The 26,682-nt window shown below is 43.7% G+C and overlaps 1 protein-coding gene across 1 annotated transcript; it reads left to right on the top strand.

Annotated features, from left to right (window-relative positions):
* The first annotated feature begins 477 nt into the window (after positions 1-477).
* Positions 478-26,184, top strand: LOC125299186 (bromo adjacent homology domain-containing 1 protein-like). Its single transcript, XM_048250347.1, is given in 9 exon segments — positions 478-1,182; positions 11,712-12,300; positions 12,302-13,395; positions 13,650-14,008; positions 15,933-16,092; positions 16,416-16,495; positions 17,970-18,061; positions 20,703-20,748; positions 20,751-26,184. Coding segments are annotated over 8 exon segments (2,550 nt in total). The 5' UTR covers positions 478-1,182; positions 11,712-11,731; the 3' UTR covers positions 20,901-26,184.
* The last annotated feature ends 498 nt before the right edge of the window (positions 26,185-26,682 follow it).

The following is a 26,682-nucleotide window of genomic DNA, read 5'->3' as shown; positions in this document are numbered from 1 at the left end:
ATAGCCTAGTCGTCATCTGTAGCCTAGGTGTGAATTTTTAAAAGATATAGGCCTACCCCACTTTGAGAAGCACTGGCTATAGGCCTAGGCTATGTGGTCACATAGGCCAAGAAGCCATTTAAATAGGCCAAAACAGCTGTAGTAGCCTATTTATATTTACATTTATTTATCTCAGCAACCATTGTCTGACTGCAGCTTATTGATCGGAAAACAAATGTCTTCAATGAGTCAAGGGAACTTTGCGTCTACAGCCTAGGCCTAGGTTACTGATTGGATGGGTAAATTAATGAGTGAGTGATGATCCAGTTATCTGGGGTATGGGGATTGCACTAGCCTATACGTCCTGTCGGCAAAGCAGAGAATATGATTATGATGCCTAAAGCCTATCCATTTGGATTTCATGCAAAGGTGGGCTAGAAGAGGCATTTAGCCTACTCGTCAGGCTACCCCGAAGTGGTCTTAAGGGGTACAGGTGACGTCTCTCTACGCATTTAATGGGCACGAGTGTCCCTTTAAGAAACTCCATGTTTTTTCACACATGTGATCGGACTAAGGAACGGGATGATGCTGTTATGTAAAATGCACTGTAATAGAACATGCCTGTTTGCACTAGAAAGAATCTGACGGACGGTTTTGGTCCCTGAAAAGAACTTAGTGCCGCGACGTATCTCACAGGACAACAGAAGTTGTCGAGCCTGCTGCCTGCTTCTCGGTAGCCCACTGGCGGCGCGTGAGAGTCCCAGACTACAAGATTCTCAGGCTATGTGCGCAATTGAGGGATGTTCGTTCTGTTACTCGCGAAGCTCGTGTAATAATTTATACCTGTATGTAACATACGACCTGGTCAACTGTCTTACAGCGCAGTGAGGTCTGGTTCCTGTTTGTTGCACACGAACAGCCTCCCATCCGAAGTATGGAGGCGTGTTAGGAGTTGTTTTCCTCGCACGTTGATTATTTCGGGGCATCCTCGGATCGAGGGACAGGCGAAGGCAACCTCGCGGTGGACATCAGACATTAGCGAAGACAATTCGGCGTATTTTAGATTAAAAACGGCTTTAACTGGTCACATCTGGCTCAATATGAGAGTAAAACCTTGAAAAGAGCAATACATTCCAGCATCGAGAGGATAAGCTTGCTTGCATCGGCTTGCAGATCAAGCGACAACGGATTGCTTGGAAGTCGGTGAGTAACGCAAGGCTAGACAGTTTCGCTTTTTCTCTGTGTTTGTGTGTCTGCCAACTTGGTTGTAACCATTAAGATTGCATCGTTTAACATTATATTGATTTCGATGGCTGTTATAAGCTACTCTGTACGAACCTAAGGGAGTGGTACTTTCGTTGAAATGTGCGCTATGGACAGTGGTGGCAGTGGCAGCAGCCCTGCTGTTAGGTAGCCTATTCGGTTGTCCAGTGGTGTCCATCCAATTCCTGACACGTTTAATATTGCAATGTAAATATAGCAAATCGTTAAGTCAAATCAAAAAGTCAGTATTTGTGGACACAGGCAGACAATGAATGTCACGTTTAATCAGATAATTAACGTTAGCTTAATAGCCATATGTGATCCTGGAAGAAGCTGTCGGGAGCTCCGATAGCTTACTTGACAGCAGCTTGCTAGCGACACTTAAGTACAGAAAAGTTAGAGTTTGTAGCACAGATGTGAACTTCACAGTGTGCCTGTTCTATTGTTGTTGTGGTCAATGTGTAAATATGTGTTTGTAAGCGCTTGTGGGTGTAGTAGTCGTGTAATAGATGAGTCATGTCATGTATGCTATCATGTGCACACGGCACGTTATGGTTTGGAGAACGCAAGGAAGTGGATAGACGTAACTTCTTTCGATAGTCAACACATAGGTGTTAGGTGCCTGACATAATTTAGCTGATCACATTGCTGTATTGATGTGTCTCTTGTCTTAAATGTATGGGAAGCAAGTGTATTCATTTCATACAGTTTCCAACTAGAATTCGATGAAATCACATGCAGGTGCACGACTTGATCACGACCTTGTGGGCTGCTTACGTCTCTTGTAGTGATGACATCACAGCTCGGACTGAGTAAGTGATACTTCAGCCATGTGATGCTGTTGATGAAGTGGGACAGTCAGTCACAACAATGCAATATTATATGCCCTGAATCGCAATTAACGCTCGATAACAGGAAGGGGAAAATCATGATTCAGAAATTACTGTTTTGGCAATTGTGTGCTTGCCCATCTGCTTCCTTCTTCTGACTGGCAGGACATATGACAGTTGATTAGGTGTTAAACTGTCTCTTTGGATGAACTGATCAGTCATATCCACCACTCTAGCTTCAGGGTGACTGCAAGATCCCAAACGTTGTTTCGTCTAAACATTTGATGTGAAAGAGTGAAACTGTGATGCTGTTGAGTTTGTCTTGTGTCTGTCCGAACCTCCTTACATTTTATCTGTCCTTGGTAGATTCAAACTTAAGGCAAATTTCCTTTTTGCCTCTCCGATCATCAGGGCCGTAACAACTGTTATTGCAGTTATAACCAAGATGTTTGAAGATCAATAATGTGTTCATATCAGCAGCCTTGGTGTGTGTTTGTTGTCTGACGTATCATATCCTACTCCACGACTGTTTCAGTTACTACTGTCTAACCAGAGAACTTTGAAGATCAATAAAGGGTTCATATCAGTGCAGTCAGGGTAGTGTGCAATCAGCTCAGAAAGTATGCTGCGCCCTCGGTTTGGAATTAGTTGAAAAATCATTTGAAAGGAGCTGGTCTCATTGAACACTTTGAATGTTGTCTTAAAAGTATCTGGAAGCAAACCATATCTGATTTGTAGATGTTTTGAATGTTGATGAATGCTGCTTAGTGGTGCTTTTAACTTTGTTTTTGTTTTGTCTTGATCTGTAACTTTGGCCAACTGTCTCTCATCTTAAATGTTGATGTGTTTGTCTTTGTAATTGTGTGGCATCGCATGTGTTGCTGGCTGTTTTGGCCAGCAACTGTCAATGAATTAAATTCTTGGTTAAATAAAGGTAAGGCTAGCCTATAATAATAATAATAATAATAATTAAAGAAAGAACTTATACAGCTACGGTGAATCCTCTGATCAGGAGTGTTTCCATGAGCTCCATGATGACAGGATAGCCTGATCAGACTTGAGGCTTCTTCCCTATGCAGCACAGTGGGAACACTGGAATTTACCATATTACAGTAATTTCAGAAAGGTTTTTTTGGGCCAATCCCAAAGTGAGCCCTGAGGACTAAAGACTAAAGACTCACAGACTTAATTGATCTCTGGTGCTAAGTGAATGAGTGTGAGGCCACATGGACTCAGAAATGGGATTGGGACAGTACTTCACGATGTTTAATAACAAAGATGTTGCTGACACGTGTGTCGTGCTGTTGTTTTACCTTATAATTTCCCGATTTTCTCTATGGTCTCCGCGGTAAACTTCACAACGCTTTGAACTGTGGGTAATTCCCTTTGGTGAAGTCTGCACCGATGCAGACTCACGGAAAAGGCTCGGTAAGCGTGTACTCAAACCCCCATAGCCTTTGAAATTCGACATTGGAACAACCCTTACGAATTTCCCGAGAACGCGCACCAAAGTCTGAGTCTGTGAGTCCGGACTTTGGGATTGGCCCTCATTTTACTAGGTTATCTCACCTATAGATGTTTTACAAATGGTTTGTTGAAATTTAAGTCCAGTCTAAAATTGTTGTAGAGCAGTTATTGAGCATCACCTTGACCAAACCTAGGCTAACCCCTAACCTCTACCCTTCAAGACAAATTGTTGTCAACAAAGGTATGTTAATAATTTGAGTATCTGTACAGTCCATAACAGATCATCATAACAGATCAAGTAAAGTGTGTGACCAGTTAAGCTGTATCCTACTTTCTCCCCTCTCATTGGCAGTCTGTAGGGTACATTACTGGTAAGCTGTAATGTTTGCTGTCCATAGCCTAATGTAGTCACCATTGCCTACTTCATTACGTCATTACTTTTCTCTGTAGATGCCGATACTACAGGTCAGCATGAACATGCTACAAGTTTTCAGGCGCATTCCAAAGGCAGACCCTCTCTAAACATGGATTTTTAGAATAGACTGTCTGAGCAGACTGAGTCAGACATTTTACACTCCGAGAAGGAACGAAAACAGACACAACAAGTTAAATTGATAGGCTATATTTAGTCTCATGTTATTGTTTAAAAATGATTGCATGTGAGTGAGTTTACGTGTCATTTGCATAATTGTGCTCATCAGTGGATTATGGTGCTAGTGTTTGGGTGCAATAGTCTTTTAGATTATTTGGACAGAGATGTCTGCCCTCAATGGACCTCCCCCAAGACAACACAGTTTTCAGATCTCAGCTGTAGTCTGAACTGGCTGGGGCTTGGCAAACATGTCATGAGTTGTGCTTACTTGCAATAAAGCAGTTGTAACCATTCATGTTCCTCATTGCTGTTGAGCAGAGCCAGGGTAGTCGTGATGTTGATCAGGCACATTAGCAGGTATCAGTCCAAGCCGCTGTGCTTTTAAACGAGATCTGTGATTAACAAAATGACTAGAGTGGCTGACAACAGAGCAGGAAAACAATTAGCAGAGGAAATGTGACTGATGTGGTGGTGAAAATAGCAACCATCCAGATGCATTTGCCCTTTAATGTTGGAACAATCTGCTCTCCATCAGTATAGAAAGTAAATGGAAGTGGTTAAACTCTCTCTCTGGGTCTGTCTGTCTCTCTATCTATCTATCTATCTCTCTGCCTGTCTCTCTGTCTATCTATCTATCTATCTATCTATCTATCTATCTATCTATCTATCTATCTCTCTGCCTGTCTCTCTCTCTATCTCTTTCTCTCTCTCTCATCTCTCCCATATTGGCCAGGGACAAATCCCGGTGGGCCACCATGTCTGTGGGCCGTTCGGCCATCAAAATAGGCTTAGTTTTTACAAGACACGTGTGCCTCCTCACTGGCCCTCCGGTCGGCAGCAGCAGCAGGGAAGTCCTGAGCCAAAATTCATCAGAAGGAATTCTGTCTGCTCCATCACACGTGCCGAATGGCTTTTCTGTTATCCCAGTTACACTAAAAACACATCTATTCTAACAATACTGTATTATGCATTGTATATTAATTGAATAGGAATAGAATAGGAATAGAAGCTTTATTTGTCATTGTATAAAATACAGAGTATCAACACAACGAATTCAAGTTGCTACTCTTGGTCAGTGCTTTTTTAAAAGAGCAATAAATAATTCATAAATAATAGGTAAATATACAGAAAAAAACATCCCCAATATGCCCTGCCCTCTCTCTTACTCTCACACACACTCTCATCCACCCAGCCCCAAACGCAGCACAACATTTACACACAAAAAATACTCTCCAAACCCTCCCAGACAGAACACCCTCCAGCACACATGAGTAAAATAGCCGCAGCCTAAATAGCAGGAAAAGTGCCTAGTGCATAGGTGCACAGAATGCAATATTGTCCAGAGGTGTTTGAGGTTGAACATGGCAGGGGAAGGGAAGATTGGGGGGGTGGGGGATGACCACAGTTTGCAGAGGGCTACTTGTGACGCGGTTTTGTGTGTTTGTTTTGAAGAAAGACTAAACCCTGGTAAGGTTTCAAAACAAAGCCTTGAGTCAGCTGATTTCGGTGACTTCTCTTCCCAGTCGATGTGATAGGCAGGGGTGTGAAAGATACGGCCCGGGGGCCAAATCCGGCCCGCCAGCAGGTCATAACCCCCCCCACACACACACACACACACTTCCCATGTGGTTTGGTGGTTTGAGTAGGAAGGGGGGAATAGATCACATCCTGTTATCATTGACTATGTGTAATAAGCAAATATCTCTATGATATGATACATTAATTAATTAAATGTAGCACTACACACTATCTTTAGGAAGAAAGATGCAGAAAATTAATAATGGGGTTTGCTACACTAACAATTAGTCTACATTGCAACAAAGAAAGAGCAGTATATGACCGCATAAGCAGGCTATGAAGTGGGAGTAGGAAAGGAATTCATGATGAAACAACATGATATCCATGCAGAAAAATGAGAATCACCATGAGTGGTCTTGACAATGACGGCCCCCCACGAGGTCTCATTCCAACAAATCCGCCGCCCTGTCCTTCTGCGCTAAAGTCGGATTTTTATGATGTTAACCCGCGAAGTAGCCTAACCTCAGTCTATGTAAGGCGCAATTGAAACAGCATATAGTGTTGAAATGTGACGCGCAGTCTGGCACCCAGTCACCCGACTCTCGCTTTTCTTGGAAAAATGACTTCGCGTTTCCATAAACAGTTATGGTTTTGCTCGGACAAGATAAGGTTTCTAGAGAAAAGCAACACAGACTAACTTGACCCAATTTCCTTAGGACTGTGTTGCCTGAAACAGGTGGAATGGGCATAGAGGCGGGCCTGTATTTTGTGGACTGTGGTCATTAATTGGAGTTTTGACATCAGTCAGATGTTCTGTCAGCCACTGTGGGTCTACACAGCAGGTTAAGACAAGTCATCAAATGACCATGATGATGATGAACGTTCCATGGGTTGTCTGAAAATGAAGGCACGGGCTTCGACTATACCAGGTCGAACTCCACAATTAGTCACGCAATTAAGCTATCGATATTTTACAAGACAAACGAAAAGCTGCCTTCAGCTCATTGGAGGGTAGAAATGTCAAGCGCTCAGTATCTGGGTGGCAATTGGTTGGGATGATGTATTGTAGGTCGCCAGAGCAGAACCAGGAAGAGGACGGTTTTCTAGAGACAGCCTGCGTACCTCGCACATCGAATCCTTTGGCGAGCTATATTGAAACTGTCATCACACTTGAACTGGATGACTTGTAATGTAAGTTAGCCTACGTCTTCATTGTTTTGGTATAACGTTTTGTATGCATGCTCAAGTTTAGATAAGAGGCACAGCGAGCTTTATTTTCGCTTTTGCACCGCGCGATTGCCATTGGCAAGGGGATTTAGCGGTGTGACAGACTAACTCGGCCGTTAGAAAACACTAGACTACAAACGGGTAGGCCTACATAAAACCCCCGTAAACAAATATCAAGAAGATAGGCTACTTCAGAACTTTACGTGAAGCCATGACGTCCATTAAAGTAATTTTGTGATGAGAATTCCATATCGAATTCTCTTGTGTACCAAGTCAGTGGCCCTGGAATTCGAATATGTAGAGATGTGAGATGTAACGTCATTAGAAATGTTACACTCCGTTAAAATCTTAAATTCAATCAAGGTAGGTGTCTGTTGCCTTATATTTCATCGTGAACTAATTTGGTAGGCTACTTAACTGATGCTCAAGAACTGTTTCAAAATAGACGGTCCTTCCATATTCTTGTTAAATGGAGACGATGGTGGTCTTCCAAATTCTTGTTAAATGCAGACGATGGGGTTTGACTTCACGGGTGGTTTCGGTGATTTCAAGATATAAAATTGTCTTTTTAAAGTAATTGTAATTAAATCATCATAGAGAACTTTTTCGTCTTTTCACACAACATTGAAGTTAATGTGGTTAACTTTGTGGTTTGTGGTCACGGTGCCCTCGGCGTGTTCAGTCAGGTGTAGCATGGGCTACTGCGTCTGTCGCAAATGATGATCATACAGGTGAGGTAATAGCAAACAGATGGAGAACATAACAATTATGGGATTCTCCATGTCAGTGATTGAAAAAAAAGCAGTTTGAGTCCGAGTGCACCCGACACTGATCTGGCGCATTTCCGTTCCAGTTATGGCGCACTCCCAAACGCTTTGGGGATATGGCATATTGACATTATACATATAAATGCACGTTAGTGCCTACACACCTCACAACAAAGTAGAATACACAGAGAGAGAGAGCGAGACTAGTAGGCTACACACTCATATCATACACACAGTGACACACACACACACACACACACACACATTGAATTCTTGATCTGGAACTCCCTGAATGGGCTGTGCTGTGCATCCTGCATCTAGTAACTGTTTTCATGTACCGTACCCTGACCTTTGCACTCCTGTGAACCATTTAATGAATTCCCAAAAATGAGCCAGATATGCGTTGGCCTTTTTTAGGTCTTTTTTAGGTCTTTTTTAAGTCGTTAATTATTAAGAAAGTCCAGAGTTGCCGTTATTCTTTTTTCCACATTAAACCAAGTTGAACCCAAATGTCAAGTTGTGTTGAACTGTCCATTTTGCGGAGCCTTTTGCACTTGTTTTTGCGTGTGAGAAAAGTGGGACATTCAGTGAGTCGAGTCGAGAGAAGCTTCTTCCTCATTCTTCCATGGTGAGAACCCACATCACACCATGCGCATGCAATGCCAAGTCCCTAATGCATTTGATGGAATTCCTAGAACAATCACCCCCACCCCCCGAGGATAATTCCCAAAACACCTTTTTTGATTTTTGATTATTCACCATGAGGTGCTGGCTTGCTGAGTCAGCATTAGCTAATCAAGGCTGGACATGACTCAGCAGGATAACAATCGAGCGAGGTGCTGCTGGAAAGTGGACAGGGTGTCGTGTGGGCGTCTCGGGTTGCGAACCCCGCAGCGGTTTTCCAAAGCGTCCCTGATAACTTCCCATTTTCCAGTAACTTCCCATGATTATGTTTATAGTAACCGAATAGGCTATTCAAATAGGTCAGATGCAAATGGTGACTCAGACATTCCATTATCCAGGGATGCCCCTATTAAGAGTTTCATGTAGTGATGTGCTTTTTTCCCCTTAATTATCTCATGTAGTGAACCTGCCTCCATGTTGGGAGTCTCACACAGAGGATGTTCAGGTCATCCGTGTGTTTGTGTCAAGTGGAGTTAGGCTACTGCTGTGGTGTCTTGTGGAGACATTTCGAATGTTGGTGGGAAGTGTTATGACTCTCTTCTGGTGTCACATGCAGTGTACCTGCTACTGCGTTGGTGTCCTGTCCCATGTACGTAACCTACTGCGTTGGTGTCCTGTCCCATGTATTTAACCTACTGCTGTGTTGGTGTCCTGTCCCAATAATTTAACCTGCTATTGTGTTGGTCCCACTCCATGTACGTAACCTGGTGCTGCGTTCGTGTCGCGTCCCATATATTTAACCTGCCTGTTGTGGCGTGTTGCTGTCTTTATGTAATGAACCTGTTGCTATTCAGTGGAGTGAAAATGTTTCGGTGTGTAATGTTGTTATTCCATCTCTGTTCTTAGTGTTGGGTGTAATGAAATTAATGAAATGAACGTATCTATTGAGTTAAACCTGCTGTTGGTGTGTTGGTATTAGCTGTATGAAGCTCTGAGCTGTTGTGACTATGACTTTGTTGATGTTTGAACCCGTCACTCTGTGGTTGGTTTAAGTGTAGTGAAACTCTGGGTTTAAAGTTCTCAGGCACTAACCCATGACATCAGACCTGGGCCGTGTTGTTTAAGATAATAAAAAAAAAAAAAATATATATATATATATATATCTCACATCCTGGTAACTAAATAGCCTAGAGAAAAAAAAATATATATATATCTCACATCCTGGTAACTAAATAGCCTAGAGACTTTTGCATCAAACCCTGGAAACTCTTTACTGCAGTGTAGTATGGTGAAACTGTTGGTGTTTAGTGCTGTTTAGTAGCCTGACATAGTCATACTTAATTCTAGTCAGAATATGAGTCTGATACTGCTCCATTGGGACGTAATTATGGGGTGTGTTTCAACCGATACAGGGGGAATGCCTCTGCACTAAATTGGACAGACCTAACCAATCAGAGCAACGAAATAGCTTACCGTGAGGTGTAGGAAGCAAACACACGAACCATCCTTCTTCTCCACAAATGCTTTAACATTGTTTTCTGGTCTTTTGTAAAAATTAGTGCCGTCAATAACTCCTAGCCTACAAGACTCATTAGCGAACTGTAAGAGATGCGTAGTAGGGTAGGCTATTAGGAAAAAACTGATAGTTTTCCCCTCCCCTCCGTTTTTAAAAATAATTCTGTTGAACACTGATATGCTACAAACATGTTAAACAGCTGGGAAAGGCTGTTGCAAATCCCTCGAACAGGTGGTCAATCAGAGATTTCAAATGAACGAGGGAACATGTCGCAATGCAACAGCGCTGTTTTCCCTTGATGAAAGTGAAACCACCAGTTTTCCCACATCTCAACTTTGGCCAAAGTTTTCAGAAATAATCGTTTTCAGTGATAAAACCTCATTAAATAATATGCATTTTCCATATGGGGTCTTAAAAGCCATGTATCCACAGCGTTTTTGTTTCAAACATAAGCCTAATCTAAGCGTGCTCAGATGACGTGATAGACCAGGCGCTCTTGCTCACCTGTCCATCATGGTAAAGCCTGATTTGATTGGTCCGCCCGATCTAGGGCGAGCATACTTGCTCCACAATGGAGCAATGCCAGACCGAACTTCCCGACCTCAAATGCCATATGAACTGCCCCCGTATATTAACCTCATAGCTGAAGAAATTTTGCAAAATCAATGTTTAATCGCGGCTAATAGTTTTACAGAAATTACAGTAGTTTGTATCAGAAGCACTACTCTCAGTCCTTTTACAGCCGTTTAGGTGTGTAGTGATGTGTTGTAGTGATCTTGCCTCTTTGAGGCTTGTGGTGACTGTGTATCTACGTATGAGGCTGAAATATCAGGCTGAATATTAGTTAGTCTCTTGCAATCACAATGCTAATGAGGTAAAACCGGGTGAAATATTCTTGATTTATTTCCCAGACAGAAAGAAAGTTTTTGCCTCCGCCTCGTCCATCAGGGCACCTCGGCTGCTGTTATCCCTTACATATTGTCACTTGAAAATACAAACAAATTAACAATACGGGGGGGTGGGGGGGGGGGGGCTAATAAGATCGTCTTGGTCTAGGTCTAATTGAGTGCCTGTCACTTTAAGACGTTTGAGGGAACCCTTGCAGTTGTAACACAGTTGAAAGGCTGCTGATGTGTGGATGCAATTCATAACGTTTTCTACATAGTTAAAATAAAGGTTAATTACTTCTCCTTGGGACAAAAAATTTTGATAACCCTTTACAATTTTGCAAAATGTCAGAGTCAATAAAATGACCCTTCAAGACAGCTGTAAGTAGGCTAAGCATGCTAAATTCGACATCCAAACAGTATTCTAACGATAGCTTTGAGATACTGCTTGATTTCATAACTTAACTTAGTTTAGTCTCTTCAATGTAGCCTACTATGTTGTGATAAGACCTTAGCAGAGTTCACTTCAATTTCAACAGTTTTGAACAAATTTGCGCAGCATGGTCACGATGCTAAGCGGATTTAATAGCAATTTAGCCAGACGTCTTCTATGCAATGCTTCTATGTGGCAACAACAATCCTTCAACAATCGTGAATATTTTGTTAAATGCACATGCAGAGGAGTGGGGCAGCGGCTACTTAGAGAGCAGCAGGCGAGGGGCAAGAAAGGCTGCGTCGCGTAAAAGCAGCTCAATGCCAATGCAAGGATTTGATCTTATATTTAATTTAAATTAAATTAAATTAAACAGAATATTCATCTGTGGCGGACGATTTTTATTTCGTGGCGCCCCGCCACAGATTAGTCAATGTATGGGAAACACTGAATACTGTGTATATATAGCCTACATGTGGATGTTTTGGTATTCATGTTACACTTGTGAATAAGGCTGTGTGTCTGTGAGGCTGTATGACCCGTCTGTTTCATGTGCACTGTACTGCATTGAGCCCTTGTGTCTCTCTCTCTCTCTGTGTATTTCTTAGGCCCTGTGTAAAAGAATGCGATGACCCACGCCAGACAGAAGGGTTCCCTGAGCCGGTGCCACAGTTTCGGGCGAGACCAAACCAGAGGTTGGCCGCGTGGTGAGGCCATGGGCCGGGCCTGGCCCGAACGCTTCCTGAAAGAGGTGGGACCTAAGAAGGGTGTGGGCGGGGCCAAGAAGGGCCAATCAAAGGAGGCGAAAGAGGTAAAGGGGGAAGTGGACAGAAAGCACTACCCTCTGAGAGGACGTGGAGGTACCCTGGAGGATGAGGCGCTCAGCACCACCGTACAAAGCACGGAGCCACGAGCTCAGGCCGGCGGAAAGTGTGGGAAGGACCAGAGCGGGAGAGCGTGTAGGGGGAAGTCCGCAACAAAGAGCTTCAACAGCCAGCCTTCAGATAGCACAAGCACAGCAGGTCAGGTGTCATCTAAAACCACAACCACAACAAAAGTGCACCACCCGGGGCTTCCCCCAGCACTGGAGCCCCGCAAGCGCAGGTTAGCTTCCCTCAACGCCGAGGCCGTCAACAGCCTGCTGCTAGAGAAGGCAGAGGTGTCCCCAGCCACCAAAGTCGCCAAGAAGAGCCCACCGGACGGACCCGCACCTGGAGGTGAATGTAGCCCCTCTACAGAACCTGCTGCTCAGGATTCCGCCTCTGGAAAACCTCAAACGTGCCAAAGCCCAAAACAACAACAACAACAACAACAACAACAACAACAAACAAACAAAGCCCAAGCCAACAGAAAAGGATGAGATCGACTACTGTAACATTTTTGCTCCCACTCCCCGGCGCCTGGCGGGGCTCAACGCTGCTGCCTTGCTGAAGCTAACCAGCTTGTCCGCAGCTAGCAAGCAGCGTGTGAAAACGGACTACAAGAGCCCATGCACTTCAGCGGGAAAGAAGGTGGCTGCTAGCACAAAGACACTTGCACCAGTAGCCAAGGAGCAGCTGAAACCAGCTGGACGGAAAGCGCCTTTGGCTGTATCGCCGCGGTCTGGCTACTTCTCCTGCAAGAAGGGAGGCTTTGAGCCCAGTCCGCACTGGGAGAGCCCTGTGGAAGACCCCCACATGGCTAAAGTGGGGTATCAGTCGGGTAGCGTGCCCGAGTACACGCTGAAGCAGGTCAAGGAGGAGCAGGTGGAGGCAGAGCTTAGCCCCTACTGCTGCTGCGGCCCCCCCGACACGTCGCTGGACTACTGCTGCCACCGGCTGGGCCTTTTCCTCAGGCAGCAGCCTGCCTACCCCGAGGCTGAGGAAGGATCCTTTGCACCAGTCAAACAGGAATGTCTGGTGCCACAGCCACCGCCACCCTCGTTAGCGCACCCGTCGATAGCGCTAAGCGCCCACCACCCCTGCCTCTGTGCGGACCACTGTTTCTCCAGCTACTACGTCCACATGGCACACTCGAGGGCGCCGCCATTAGCAGCCTTAGGGTCACGACCTTTGACCTATGGCCCCCCTGCACTCTGCCCTGGACCTGTCTCTGGCTCTAAGCTGCTAGCGCCCGGCATTGCCCACTCCTCAGGAATCCCTCATGCGCCATTCTGCACCTCGGTGAGGTCGCCATGCTACGGCGAAGCCTGCAGGGTCTCCTCGTACACCTACAGAGCGCTGCAGCCCATGGCCACCAGGGGGTGCTCTTTCAGCACAGGCTGCTCAAGGTGTAGACAGGAAATCAAAACAGGTGAGGGGGATATATGGGCTATAAAACAGGTCAGGGGGATATATGTTTCTGATACGGGACCTCAAACAATGATGAGCTACAGTTATTTAGTTTCATACTGTGTGTGTATTTATATAGACATAGTAATTTCATGTCTGCTTTGGTCAAAAGCTTTTGCAAAATACTATAAACGAATTCACATTTATTATAAACTATTACACATGTCTTTTCTGACAAATGTATTTAAATTTATTTTTCTTGTGTGCCCACTGCAGAAGGATACTCCTCACCACGACGAGAGCACAGTCCCTCTCTACTGCAGGTGCCCCCTGCACTGCCTCTCTCGGGCTGCCCGTTGCCCCAGGTTACTACCCCGACTGCCCCCGTTCCCCACCTCCTGTCGCCCTTGTCTGAGCGGAGACCGAGTGAGCCGGGCATGGGGTCAGTCCGCGAGTGCCCCCAGGGCAGCAAGCCGTCTAACGGGGCGCTGTCTATCCGGCGCGCCAGGCTCTCCCTTAAGCAGCAGGCGCCCACGACCGCGCCCAGTGCCAAGCAGAAGAAAGTGGTCCGCCGACGCGCCACCAACGGCTGGCGGCCCCTCGGAGTGCCCGTCGAGAAGGAGGTCTTTGTAGTGGTGAGTGCTGAAGATATCACAACACAAGATGTGGGCACGTTTGTCCTCATACTGAATAAATAAATAAATATTGATGCACAATAGTCAACATACACACCAGACGTGGGTTTGTCTGGTCCTCACATGAAACAGACAGACAACACAAATACCAACTGAGGGCAGAGTCACTCTCACCCTGAACTAAGATCTAAACGGAGATGTTTCATTCTCGACCAGAGGAGATGACATAAACTGGTGACATGTTCACCAGCTCTGTAATAAGCGTCAGTCAGCTCTGAGATGACAGGGAGCCCAGTTGACATTTCTTAAGAGTTGCAAGTGTTTGTGTTTTGTGCTGGAATTGAAGTACATCTATGCCCTGTGCACTCAGAAGCTGAAGACATACCCCAGCCACATTCCAACACAACCAGAGAAGGAGGTATTCATAGAATGTGAATATTCTAAATTCATTCTGAAGATACAAAACTGTACTTTCAAACTCAGCTTTCTCCATTCCCATGGAAAGTTGATACCGATCACTTTCATTTTATAAAATAATAAGATAAGTTTTGTGTGGATATAATTTTATCATCAGAGAGAGAGAAAGAGAAAGAGAGATTTAGTGTGACCAGTCTTAATTGTGGAACTGTGTTTTTTTTTTTTTTTTTGAGTAACTACTCCATCCATTACTAATTCATCTGTGGCAAATTGATGATGAGAGGGCTGAGAACTCTCTGAATGAAGCGAAAGCAGATCAGTCTCTCTCTAATTATCTAAATGAAGCGAAGGCAGATCGGTTTTGCTTGTGCTCATCGGCACAGACAGACACACTGGCCTCCCGTGGACCAAACTGACTCCACATCAGCGGTGCTGAACACTCCTCTCTGTGTTTGTACTACCCATTGGGGATGTAGACAGGGTGCTTGCGCAAGTCTGGAAAGACTGGAAAAGTATGGAATTATGAAATACTGTTTTCCAGACCTGGAATATGGAAGTCTGCTCATAGTATTTACACAAAAAAAGGTCAAAAATATTTAAAGGTCAACCAATATGTGCACTTGTTTTACAAATCTATGAAAAGTAGCATCTTTAAAGAACAAATGAGTGGGGAAGTCAGGAAAAAGTATGGAATTTTCCTTTTTGGAATAGGTGAGTGTCCCTAGGACCAGATTGGATTCTCCCCTCTTCGGCCATCACGTAGTTCACCCCTCCCACTGGGTGTTCATAACACCAAGCCTGTGACTCCTGAGAAGGTCAGCTCACTTCCCCCATGGCCACAGTGTTGAGAAGGTCTGCTCACTTCCCCCATGGCCACAGTGTTGAGAAGGTCAACTCACTTCCCCCATGGCCACAGTGTTGAGAAGGTCTGCTCACTTCCCCCATGGCCACAGTGTTGAGAAAAGGGGGTTGGCTTCCCCCATGGTTACAGTGTTGACAAGGTCAACTCACTTACCCATGGTTACAGTGTTGAGAAAAGGGGGTTCGTTTTTACTGTTGTGTTGTGTAGCCATGAAAAAACAACCTCGGTTACACCAAGGTCAAAGAGGTTGTGCTTAGGATGTTGAACGTGCCCGTGTTGAGTGTTTTACATGGTGCTTAGGGTAAGGATGAACATACTCATACTCTCTGTTTAGGATCAGGATGATGAACGTGGCCGTGTGTTTTCTATTTTGTTTAGGGTGAGGATGTTGAATGTGGCCGTGTTGAGTGTTTTATATTGTTGAGTGTTTTATATTGTGTTTAGGGTGAGGATGTTGAACGTGGCCATGTTGAGTGTTTTATGTTGTGTGTTTAGGGTGAGGATGAATGTTGCTGTGTTGAGTCTTTAATGTTGTGTGTTTAGGGTGAGGAAATTGAACGTGGCCGTGTTGAGTGCTTTATGTTGTGTGTTTAGGGTGAGGATATTGAACGTGGCCGTGTTGAGTGTTTTATGTTGTGTGTTTAGGGTGAGGATGAGCCTGCGCTGAGGCAGTGTTTTGAGGGCGTTCAGCGTGACGGGGAGGAGATCCGCGTGCGAGACACTGTGCTGCTGCGCTCCGGGCCCAGGAAGAAGTCCCTGCCGTACGTCGCCAAGATCTCAGCGCTCTGGGAGGACCCAAAAACAGGTCAGACAACAGGGTTGTGTTTATTTATTTATTATTATTATTTTCCTTAAAGAGACTATGTATTGAATTCTGTTGGATTCAAGTTGTCTTGAATGAGCTATTACATTTGCGTTTGTATCCAAGTATGTATTTACTGGTATCATATACCAAGTACCCTGGCTATACTGTAAAAGGCTTTGGGTAGTCCTGCTACAATTGATATATAAATACAATACACTATATAATACAAAAAAGTAAGGGGACACATCAATCACACATTGGATCAGTACTCTGTGTGTGAGATACATAGTAGTGAATGTAAACGGCGTCTCCTCTGTCCCCAGGCGAGGTGATGATGAGCCTGTTCTGGTACTACCGACCTGAACACACCCAGGGGGGTAAGGATCCCAGCATGCACTGTGAGGTGAGTGGGAGGTGCAGGCTGACGCCAGCACTCCAGCACGTCTGTCAGAAACCGCACTAATTGATGGTCCTTTCCATTAGACTCATAAATCATCGTACACCCACCCGTATAACATGTACGAATGAGTTGCTAAAGGAATGCGTTTCTCTCGAGCCACGAGGGGCATTAGCAGGAGGCTAGTCATTGTTATTGTTTTGTGCTACATGTAGCCTCTAGCTAAACAGCTGGAAAACAAATTGTTACATTGTATTGCACGCATAGCAAGACCGTGCAATGCATGAATTGTTGACCGGATTGAAGCAGCAATGTAATCTAGTGTGTAAGAGCATTGCATCAACATTAAAATGACCAACACAGTACATATGCAAAAAAAATACATGTCATCTCAATAATGGGCGCAGCCATGGTTGTTGTAAGGTCGTACGTCCACCTCGGGGTACCCTCAAGTACTCTGAGGTAAAGGGGGCGTGCCTGCGCAAAATGCTGCAAGAAAGCTGGGTAATTTACTCTTTCCAACTTGGGCAACGGATTTACAAGTCTAATGGAAAGTACCATAAGACCTGTCCACACGGCCAACCCTAAACTGAAATGATATGATGATATGAGCATCCACACTAACAACGGTAAACTGTAATGATATGATATGAACGTCCACACTAACAACGCTAAACTGTAATGATATGATGGTATGAGTGTCCACATTGAACAATGATGAGTGGTTTCAGTCATTTAAACAGTCTCTCTGAAAGTGATGCCCAATGACATCATTCTTCATGTTGGTTGAGTGAGTGAGAAAAATATTAACAAGTTAAGTGTTTACAATTATTTTGATGATCATCGTTGCAATGCAGACGTTAAACACCTTTAAGGTTGTATCAGCAATGGCGAGGTAACGTCACTTCTGTTGATGTTCAAACAAAACAGAGAGCGTTATTTTGACGGCCTGCTTATGGGGCAGGCAGCTAGCGGATCGTTAGGAAAGATTAGATAAATGTGATCATTTATGTTTGGGCCTTTTTTTTTGGGCCTGAAATCGCTGCAGCCGTGGCCTACTGGTTAGCGCTTCGGACTTGTAACCGGAGGGTTGCCGGTTCGAACCCCGACCAGTAGGCCCGGCTGAAGTGCCCTTGAGCAAGGCACCTAACCCCTCACTGCTCCCCGAGCGCCGCTGTTGTTGCAGGCAGCTCACTGCGCCGGGATTAGTGTGTGCTTCACCTCACTGTGTGTTCACTGTGTGCTCAGTGTGTTTCACTAATTCATGGATTGGGATAAATGCAAAGACCAAATTTCCCTCACGGGATCAAAAGAGTATACATACTTACTTACTTACTTATACTGATACAACCTTTAAAGGTTTTAACCTTTAAATTCCAGCACTCTCTTACCTGAGCTCTACTGTTGGGGCATTGTCAGGTCCTCCAATAGCACAATGTTAAGAGTTAATACCTTTCAATGTCTGTTTTTAATTTCACAGAATGAGATATTTGCTTCCAAACATCAAGATGTCAACAGTGTAGCCTGCATCGAAGACAAATGTTACGTCCTGCCCCTAGCCCAGTACTGTAGGTAAGTCAAGGTGTCCGAGCCTGAAGGTGCGTTAGATCTATACCAGATTCCTCTGTGTTACAGAAATCACCAGGATGTGATTTACAATATTCTAGAATTTTCCTTGTGGAGAGTAAAGAACTTCTCTTTTGTCCTATTAATCGTATGTCTGTCTGAAATTGTAATCTATTTTATTCTATTCTATTCTACTCGAGTCTACATGGTCTGAAACATCACAATGGAAAATAGAGTACTCAAGTACTCGCTTTATAATTTTATGCCTCATATTCACACACTCACACACACATATGTATACACACACACTCACACACACATATGTACACACACACACACACACACACACACACACACACACACACTTCTTCTACACCGATAGCTGGCTGCCATGCAAGGTGCCAACTTGTGTATCTGGAGCAGTTTGGGGTTTAGTGTCTTACTCAGACATTTCGATAATAGCTGTCTGTATTAGTTATGAAAATTATCTTACAAATTCACTTTTGGTGTCAAGTGACCTTGGGTGTCATGAAAGGCGCTTTAAAGGTTCCGGTGTGATTTTGACCTAAAGTGTGTTGAAACATGATACCGAGTGTGAACGTACAGTATGTCTCATAGCCCATCTCGGCTTGTCCCCTGCACTTTGAAATCTGGCGCTAGTTAGCCGATGCTACCAACAGCTTTTTCAATGGGGGTGCCTCGGGCATCGGCCTAGCCATGCAAATAAATCACTGTTTTACACTATTTACAAGGCTTAACGTATCTCCACACTTCATTGGTAGACTTCCGAGGGCCCTGACATTTAAAACGAGACATTGAGAACTTTGAAAAAGCACTGGTAGTTTACTTACAAGACGATTTATACAGACAGTATCTTCAATGGGTTTAGCGTTTGCAGCCATCTTGAATTGAGTCACAATAAGTCGAGCGACGAGTAAGAATGAACAGGTATGATAAGGGATCAGATTCCAAAAATAATTCTGTGGAAATACATGGATTCCAGTTTCTTCCAGTAGCAGAAACTGGAATCCATGCATTTCCACAACTAGCGGCTAACTAGCGCCAGATTTCGGAGTGGAGGGGACAAGCCGAGATGGGCTATGAGACATACGTTCACACTCGGTATCATGTTTCAACCCCCCCCTGATTCCCCCTATAAATAACAAACACACAGTATTATGCTGTAGCAACACTTCATAAACTGAACCCAAACATTTAGATTTCGACCTATAGCCTATAAATATAAATATAATATAAATATAAATAGGTTATTATAATCACAATAACACGGGGGTCTCTCCGGGATAAAAAAAAAAAATAATATCATAAATAATCACACCATTTTAAAGTGATTTGAGAGGTACAGGATTCAGGGATAGGCTACTAAAGACAGGCTCATCTTCTGTCTGTCTCACATCATGTTACCCCATGCATTAAACCACATGTCACTGCTTGACTAAATGAAAAATATAGCTACTGAACATGGACATTGTCATAGTTGACAGAAATTACATTTTGTGCCAACATGTTGTAGAAACACAACCACACCTTTATTTGGTGCAAATCTTCTCCTTTACTTTGTTAGTCCGCGATTCACATTAACTGTCGGCTATCACCGCAAGTGTATACTAAACGTTTTTGCCCAAGTTTGTGTGCTGTCATCACATTTTGCAAAATTAGGATACCTTTGTTACTAACCTACCAGTTGATACTCTTTACCTGCATCGACTCGCGATTGATTGTGCATCTAATGTAACACTCGGTGGAGAGACTTCCACTTTCCAAGTTTCACTTTCACTGTCATTGTGAGCTAAAAGGCTACTATATGGGAAATACTTTGCAGTTCCTTTTGAGTCCAAAAATGAATGGGTTTTCTTTAACCTGTGCTACACTTTTCTACCAAGTTGTGCGAAAATTGTAGGCTACCCATAGTTTTTTTTATGTTGACAGACAAACTGCACTACAGTAGCCTAGCCTACATGGTGCAGTAAATGGAAGCTCTTGGTAGCGCCTGCAACTAACGTCTATAAAAACAATATATAGACACCTCTGATTGCTGTTTACGGTTAAACTGTGATGATGTGAACACCAGCCAGCGGAGGGCACTTATAGCCTAAGCTACCATGCATGGACTCGTAGGCTACATTTCCCCACAAACCTAGAGGCTGCTTGGACAAATCTACTTGAGGGGTGGGGCAGGGGGGCGCGATAACACACACTGAACCTGTCATGAAGAGGCCAAAATAATTGACCTGTCACCCCCCAATCCAAATGGATGCAACTGCATTTATAGGCTAGGCCTAGGCCTACATGACAGGCCGCAAATAGGCTAAATAACTTTACAAAAAAAAAAATCCCGGAGGTCACCGGCCCACATGTGGACCGGCCCACGATTGTACAGATTACCAGTCCGAGCCTGATCACAAACATTATTTGTAAGGCATAGAAAGCTGTGAGGCAATAAGAAGTTCAGTTTTTTTTATTAGAATCACATACTTAAGCTGTAACAAAAAGGATTGAAAGATTAACTTTATTTTACAGGTGAGATGAAAATTCAGTAATGTTACACTTTCTAGATTAATCTAAGCCATGATCAACTCTTAATGTCTGTATTTGTCTTTGTTTGTTTGTATGTGTTTTGTTGCAGATATTGTGCCTTGATAAAGCGGCGAACAGAGGGAGTGTCCAAGGGCCCTCCACTGGTGCCTTGCCCTGTCGACCCGCCAACCCCAACCCCAACCCCCCACACCGCCGAGTGCCCCCGGACGTCGACCCCGACCTGGTGTACCTTTGCCGTCACGTTTATGACTTTCGCTATGGACGCATCCTGAAGAACCTGCAGTAAGAGGCATGGCCTCTGCATCTGTGTGTGCGCACTCACAAACAAACACACACACACACACACACACACACACACACACATTTTTACACACACACACACAGAGTCGCCTACAGGGGGCATTGTTCCCCACACATGCACACCCCTGCCTTTTAGTGTAGGGGATGTCCTTGAGATGACCTTGAGAGATGCACTGGAATTATGGGAACAGGGCACGGAAGGTTGGGGGTGTCGCTACATTCTATGTCCTTAAAGTCTGTATTGACATGAATATTCAATGATTTAAGTAATGTTTTTTTCCCCAGAAGCCAGGTGGCTTGTTTGGGGCTGCTGGCATTAACAGAGAGGATGCTGTTGCTATGCTACTGACACCAGACCAAAACCCTACAGGATCTAATAGAGAATACTGCTGTAAAGCTACTAGCACCACACCCCTGGTGGCAGCAGACTCTGGTACCAGTCTGACCTGGTCTTGGTTCTGATCCAGATCTGGTCTCTTGGACTTGATTCTGATTCAGATCTGGTCTTCTGGGCTTGGTCCTGTTGTGTGTCTGGTCTTAGTTGATCTGGATCCAGCCTGGGCATCGTGTCTGATCCAGATCTGGTCTAGTCTCATTGCTGATGCGGATTTAGCCTGATCTGTATCTGGCCTAGGCTGATCTGGATCCAGGTGTTCTTTTCGGACCAGTTCTGTGCCAGATCGAGACCGGCACTGCGGTACATCAACACAGTCGTGTCCGTGATGAGGACGTTGTGAAGTCCAGGCGTGAGCGCCCGCATGCATTCAGCATCAGTGAAGGGGGTCGTGCCTGTGTCTGTCGACCTCTCTTTTATTTTCAAACCAGGTCAAACGAGGGACAGTCACGACCCCAAAGTCCAAGCCCTTGAACAGCACCCAGATGGGAGCTGGTCCTGAATGTGCTCAGGGGCAGATCTTAGTCGGACCTAGGCCAAACCCAGGCCATGTTGGTCCCAGAGTATACTGCTGACGGGGTCTAGATAGAGTCTGTTGAACGTGTCCTATCCTCACGCCTACCCCTTTGCCCCTCTCCAAAACTTGCCTTATTGCGGTAGGCAGCTAGTTCTTTTCCTTGCCTTCCGTGCTCTGTGAAAGCTAGTCCTTGTTCTTCAGCAAGACAAAGGACAATTAGCATCAGTCCAATTTTGCATCCTGCTGTCATATACCGATTCCATCGCCCGCACACCTGAATCAATCAAAAATGTTGTTAGACAAAGCCTGCTACATCTGATCATTTGGAATGAAGGCCTGAATATCGTTTGGAATTGCCAGTTACTACATACTCCCCTGGAGAGCCAGCAGAATTTGGCGTGAATCTGGATTGAATCTGAAGTGGATTTGGATGTGTTCATTTTAGACTCAACCATGGTTTTTGATTCTGTGATGGCATTGTTTTTGTAAATTCTACAACCTTTAAAATATGGTTACACAAATACATTTATTCCCAATTAAGTTAAGTCACTTGTAGATGTGACATAAAAATATAGTGATATTTTATTAGATCTTTATTGCTAATGCTATCCTTATAAATTATTTGCATTTGTATGTATTTACATCATAAGTTCATTTATGTATTTATTTATTTGTTTATTTCACACACTTGAGTGAAATGTATATCTGATCCCTGCGGCATCTTTTAGTTAGTAGAGATGGATTACAAATGTGACTGCTGCTTTAGTGAGCAGTGCCCAGAGGTGGCCTGAGGCATCTTTTAGTTAGTGGATATGGATTATGAAATGTGACTGCTGCTTTAGTGAGCAGTGGCCAAAGCCATTCCCCCCTGATGTCCAGGCAGACTTCAGATGGAGTGACCGATGGTCATTTGACATCGGTCTAACCTTTACTCTTCTCTTCTCTGTCCCGGCCCAGTGAAGTTGCACTAATTCAGCCCATCATGGGTGGAACTGGTTGTGTTTCATGGGCTCTCTCTTTCAGGTTTGGGAAAGGGGGCATGACATCAGTGCCCCTTTAGATGGTGGTGATGTGTCACATTCCAGTAAGGGACTATTCCATTCTGTCTTGCAGCAAATGCAGTAACTAGTTAGCTGATCAGTAACTGTCAAATACAATCAAATTGTTTTTGGTTTTTTTGGGACCATAACAAAACAATAAGCGTTCCCAAGACTGGATTTTCTTTTTATTTGTTTTGTCCATCTTTCTGTATGTTTTAAATATTATTTCAATTAATCTGACATTTGATCACATTTCAGCCCTGACCTTGTCCTGACCTTGACAAGTGGTCCGTTGCATTTGTTCAGCTTGAGTGTTTGTGTTGCCATCTTTCACCAGTTCCTGCGCTAGTTTCTCTGACAGGAAGATATGCCATCTAGAACTTGTATGGCTCCCTCTTCTGGTCTCGTTCCTGTCCTGGCAGGAAGCAGCCTAAAAGGAAATAGTTTGAAAAGTTTTCTTTGAATTTCTATGAAGCACCTTTAAGAGAGTTCTCTGAGGAGAACAAGCTGATTTGACATCAAGGCTTAAAACCTGGTCCTTTCTTTCCTTCACGCCTCTTCTCACGGAACTCGCTCTGCTCCAGGGTTCTGCCACTACATATGCAAGGGCAAGGGGCCATTAAACTTCCATAAGCAATTTCACCCATGTTGAAATTACAGCCAATATTCTGGAGCACATATCCATCTTAAAAAGATATCTACAATCGGTTTACTGCTTCTCTAAACAAGCAAATGCAAAACAAATTCAAAGACAAATATTTTACTATGTCTATTTCCTTAGTTGGAATATGCTATGTATATTTTTCAATGGAGTATTTTTGGAAAAGAAAATCTTTATTCCGATGAATGATTCTAACATTGCTAATTTCTGATGAGATATTCCATCATTGATGCATTTAAAGTGGAGAGGTAAAATGCCCAAGCCTGACCCAAAGCTGAAAAAAGTATTGAGCCATCAGTTGAAATATTTCTAAGGGGATGTACATATTTTCTTTCTTTAATAAGTGAAAGGTAGTCTTTTATAGATACTACTCAGTGCATTTGTATTAAAAATTTAAAAATCTGATTGTAATGAAACTTCTTTAACAAAAATGTGTACATTTTTAATTAATTAGATTTTTTTTTCTTTACGTTGCAATATTGTGGTCAGTGACAGTGACTGCTGTATTACAAGATATAGTTATTTAAACAATATTATTTTAAAAAAAAAAATGTCTATTGAAAAGATGAGTGTATGTTAATATCTGTGTGACAATGCAAGTTAGCATCACTGGTGAGGACCAAAGCACACTCTTCTCAACCATCTGAGAGGACTCCCACCAGAGCTGGGTCGGCCATTTTGAGTCGGTTCCTCCCACAGACCACAAATGTGGGAATCGAGTTAAAACACACATACACACACACACACACACACACACACACCACTGTTTCAGGGATCACACATTCTCTGAAATGCAGAGCTCTGAATGCTACTGTGTTCCTCGGAGCTCGTTTCTAAGCGAGAACGTTTCGCGGTTCCGCCGAGACCCTTAAGAGGCGTTCTGTATCGGCCTATGGAGCACCTCCGGGTCTTACTCTCCGAAGAGAGGGGATGGTGATGGTGGTCTTCTAGTCTGATATCCCAGATGGCCGACTCTCTCTGTGGGCCTCAGTGTCTCATGCCAGAGAGCAGCGGGCTCGGCCCAGATGTGGTCTTCCTCCGGGCCAGATCTGGGCCACTGAGTCCGCTCCTGTCTGTGAGTGTGCTGTATGATTCTGTACTGTTCTGTCTTGATCCTCTGAGATTTTTTTAATCGGTGAGCTCCTCAGCTGTGCTTTTGTTTTAATTAGTGTAAATTAACATTAACGATGTGAGTGGGTAATATATCCACCAAAAAAAAACAACAACAACAAAAAAAACATGTATATCTTGAGGCCATCACACTGTATTGAGTGTGGCCCTAACTTGGCATGTACCCTTATTTCCCACCAGGGGGAGCTGTTCAGGGGGAATCCTGAATGCTTTGAGCAGTGAGCCTCTTACATGCAGTACTTTTCACAGAGAGACTCTAGTGTGCTCAGCTGTCCTGCGAAGGCTCCTTAGCCCAGAGGAACTCCCACAGTCAGCTGCTACCTGTCTGTCTACTTAGCTATTACAAGCCATCTACGTAGACACCCTCCCTTACTCCAGCGAGAGCAGGAAATGTGAGAGGGTTGTGACATCTGCTTCCTCATTCCCCTGATTTGAGATCTTTTAAGATGTGGCTCCTGGTGAGAATGGGGGCATTTGGGGATACAGCTGTTAGTCAAGTGCTCACTGGTGTTTCTCTGTGAGACAGAGACGAAAACAAGCTGTGTAGTATGAAATCTCTGTAATCTAAATGGAGAACTCTGCTCTATTTTTGGATGATAATGATCCAAAGTTCCGCAGGGGACTAAAATGATGTTAATTGGAGAAGCATTGAGTGAGATCGGATGTAGTGAAGGCTAGGCCTCAAGGCTATGCTATATGCATATTCCTGTCTTCCTCAAAACTACTCAACTACCCAAGCAAAAGTTTACACTCATTATCATCCAAAAATAGACACTAGGTTCTTAGACAGAGAATATCCTGGTATACGCCTGGACGTTCTCCACCCACAATCCCTCTCCCTCCTGGCTAGAAAACCCAAATCCAAATCCCTCTTACTAGTATTCAGGGTAGTTATAGTATTTCCCCAAAACTATGGGACTAACTTCCTCTGTAACTGAAAGTGTTGAAAAGGACCCCTTTGGTGGTGGTTAGTAAAGAGCAGAATTGTTTTCCGAAACACAGCCCAGACGTCCTTGATTGTCTTTGCCTGATTAGATATGTGGTGGGTACAGGGGATATCTCTAGTCTTTAGTCCCCATGGCAGACTGTAGACTTCCTCTCACTTTTATGACATCACTTCCTCTACAACCAAAATTCTAAGAGGGGGTAAACAATGATATGGAAGTTGTCCAGTGCTCAGAGCGCTTTTTTTTGTTCTATCCAAGGCTTAATGTTGGCATATATCTATATTTATACATATTTTGATATTTAAGACTGGGGATGATTCCTTTTGAAGAGTTATTTTTAAGTAGAGAGATGTTTGTACTAGATCATTTTGATTCGCTTTGTCATGCACTCTTTTTTTGTTTGTTTCTAAGTGTTGTTTTGTTTTTTTAATGAAGTAAGAATCCCTGCTGATCTGTTGTTCAACCTGAAAACCTATTTATACGTTGTCTTTTGTGAGTATAACTTGGACTCCCTTGATCTGCTGGCCGTACCTTTTTCGAGCTTCTGCCTTTGAAGGGAATAAAATGTACCTTGATATGAGATCTGGTTGTGATTGTCTTTCAAGATGTCTCTTATTCCAACATCACACACACAGCACCCATCTCTACCCTGGCTCGCCTAGTAAATATGAGTTCAAAGTGCTGTAGGAAATAAATTACATTTTGCTGAATTGTCTTAATCCAACCTTTAGGTAAAGCCTGAGATATAATTATTTTTCACATTAATCTTACACATCTGTGAATCAGGGTAGACCCTTAAAACTACATGATATCTTTTGTGGTTTTATGGTCTTCTGTGAGGATATGTTATGTGGATTTGTGATGTTTCCTAAAGAAAATTATCTGAACGCTAACAAGATTACCGCATTCTAGGCATTCTAATACAATATGATCACATACAAACCTATCAAACTTCCCCCTGAACTCTGCACACCCCACTCAACTCTGCTCATAGTAATTGGAGAGATTTATGTAAATGTTTTATGATATATTAATGATATGCAAGAGTAGAATAATTAGTTCCCTACTAAAGTATGCA

Source organism: Alosa alosa, chromosome 8 (assembly GCF_017589495.1).
Source record: "Alosa alosa isolate M-15738 ecotype Scorff River chromosome 8, AALO_Geno_1.1, whole genome shotgun sequence".
Taxonomy (NCBI): Eukaryota; Metazoa; Chordata; class Actinopteri; order Clupeiformes; family Clupeidae; genus Alosa; species Alosa alosa.
The sequence above is the reverse complement of the archived record's forward strand: the minus strand, read 5'-3'. Positions and strand labels throughout refer to the sequence as shown.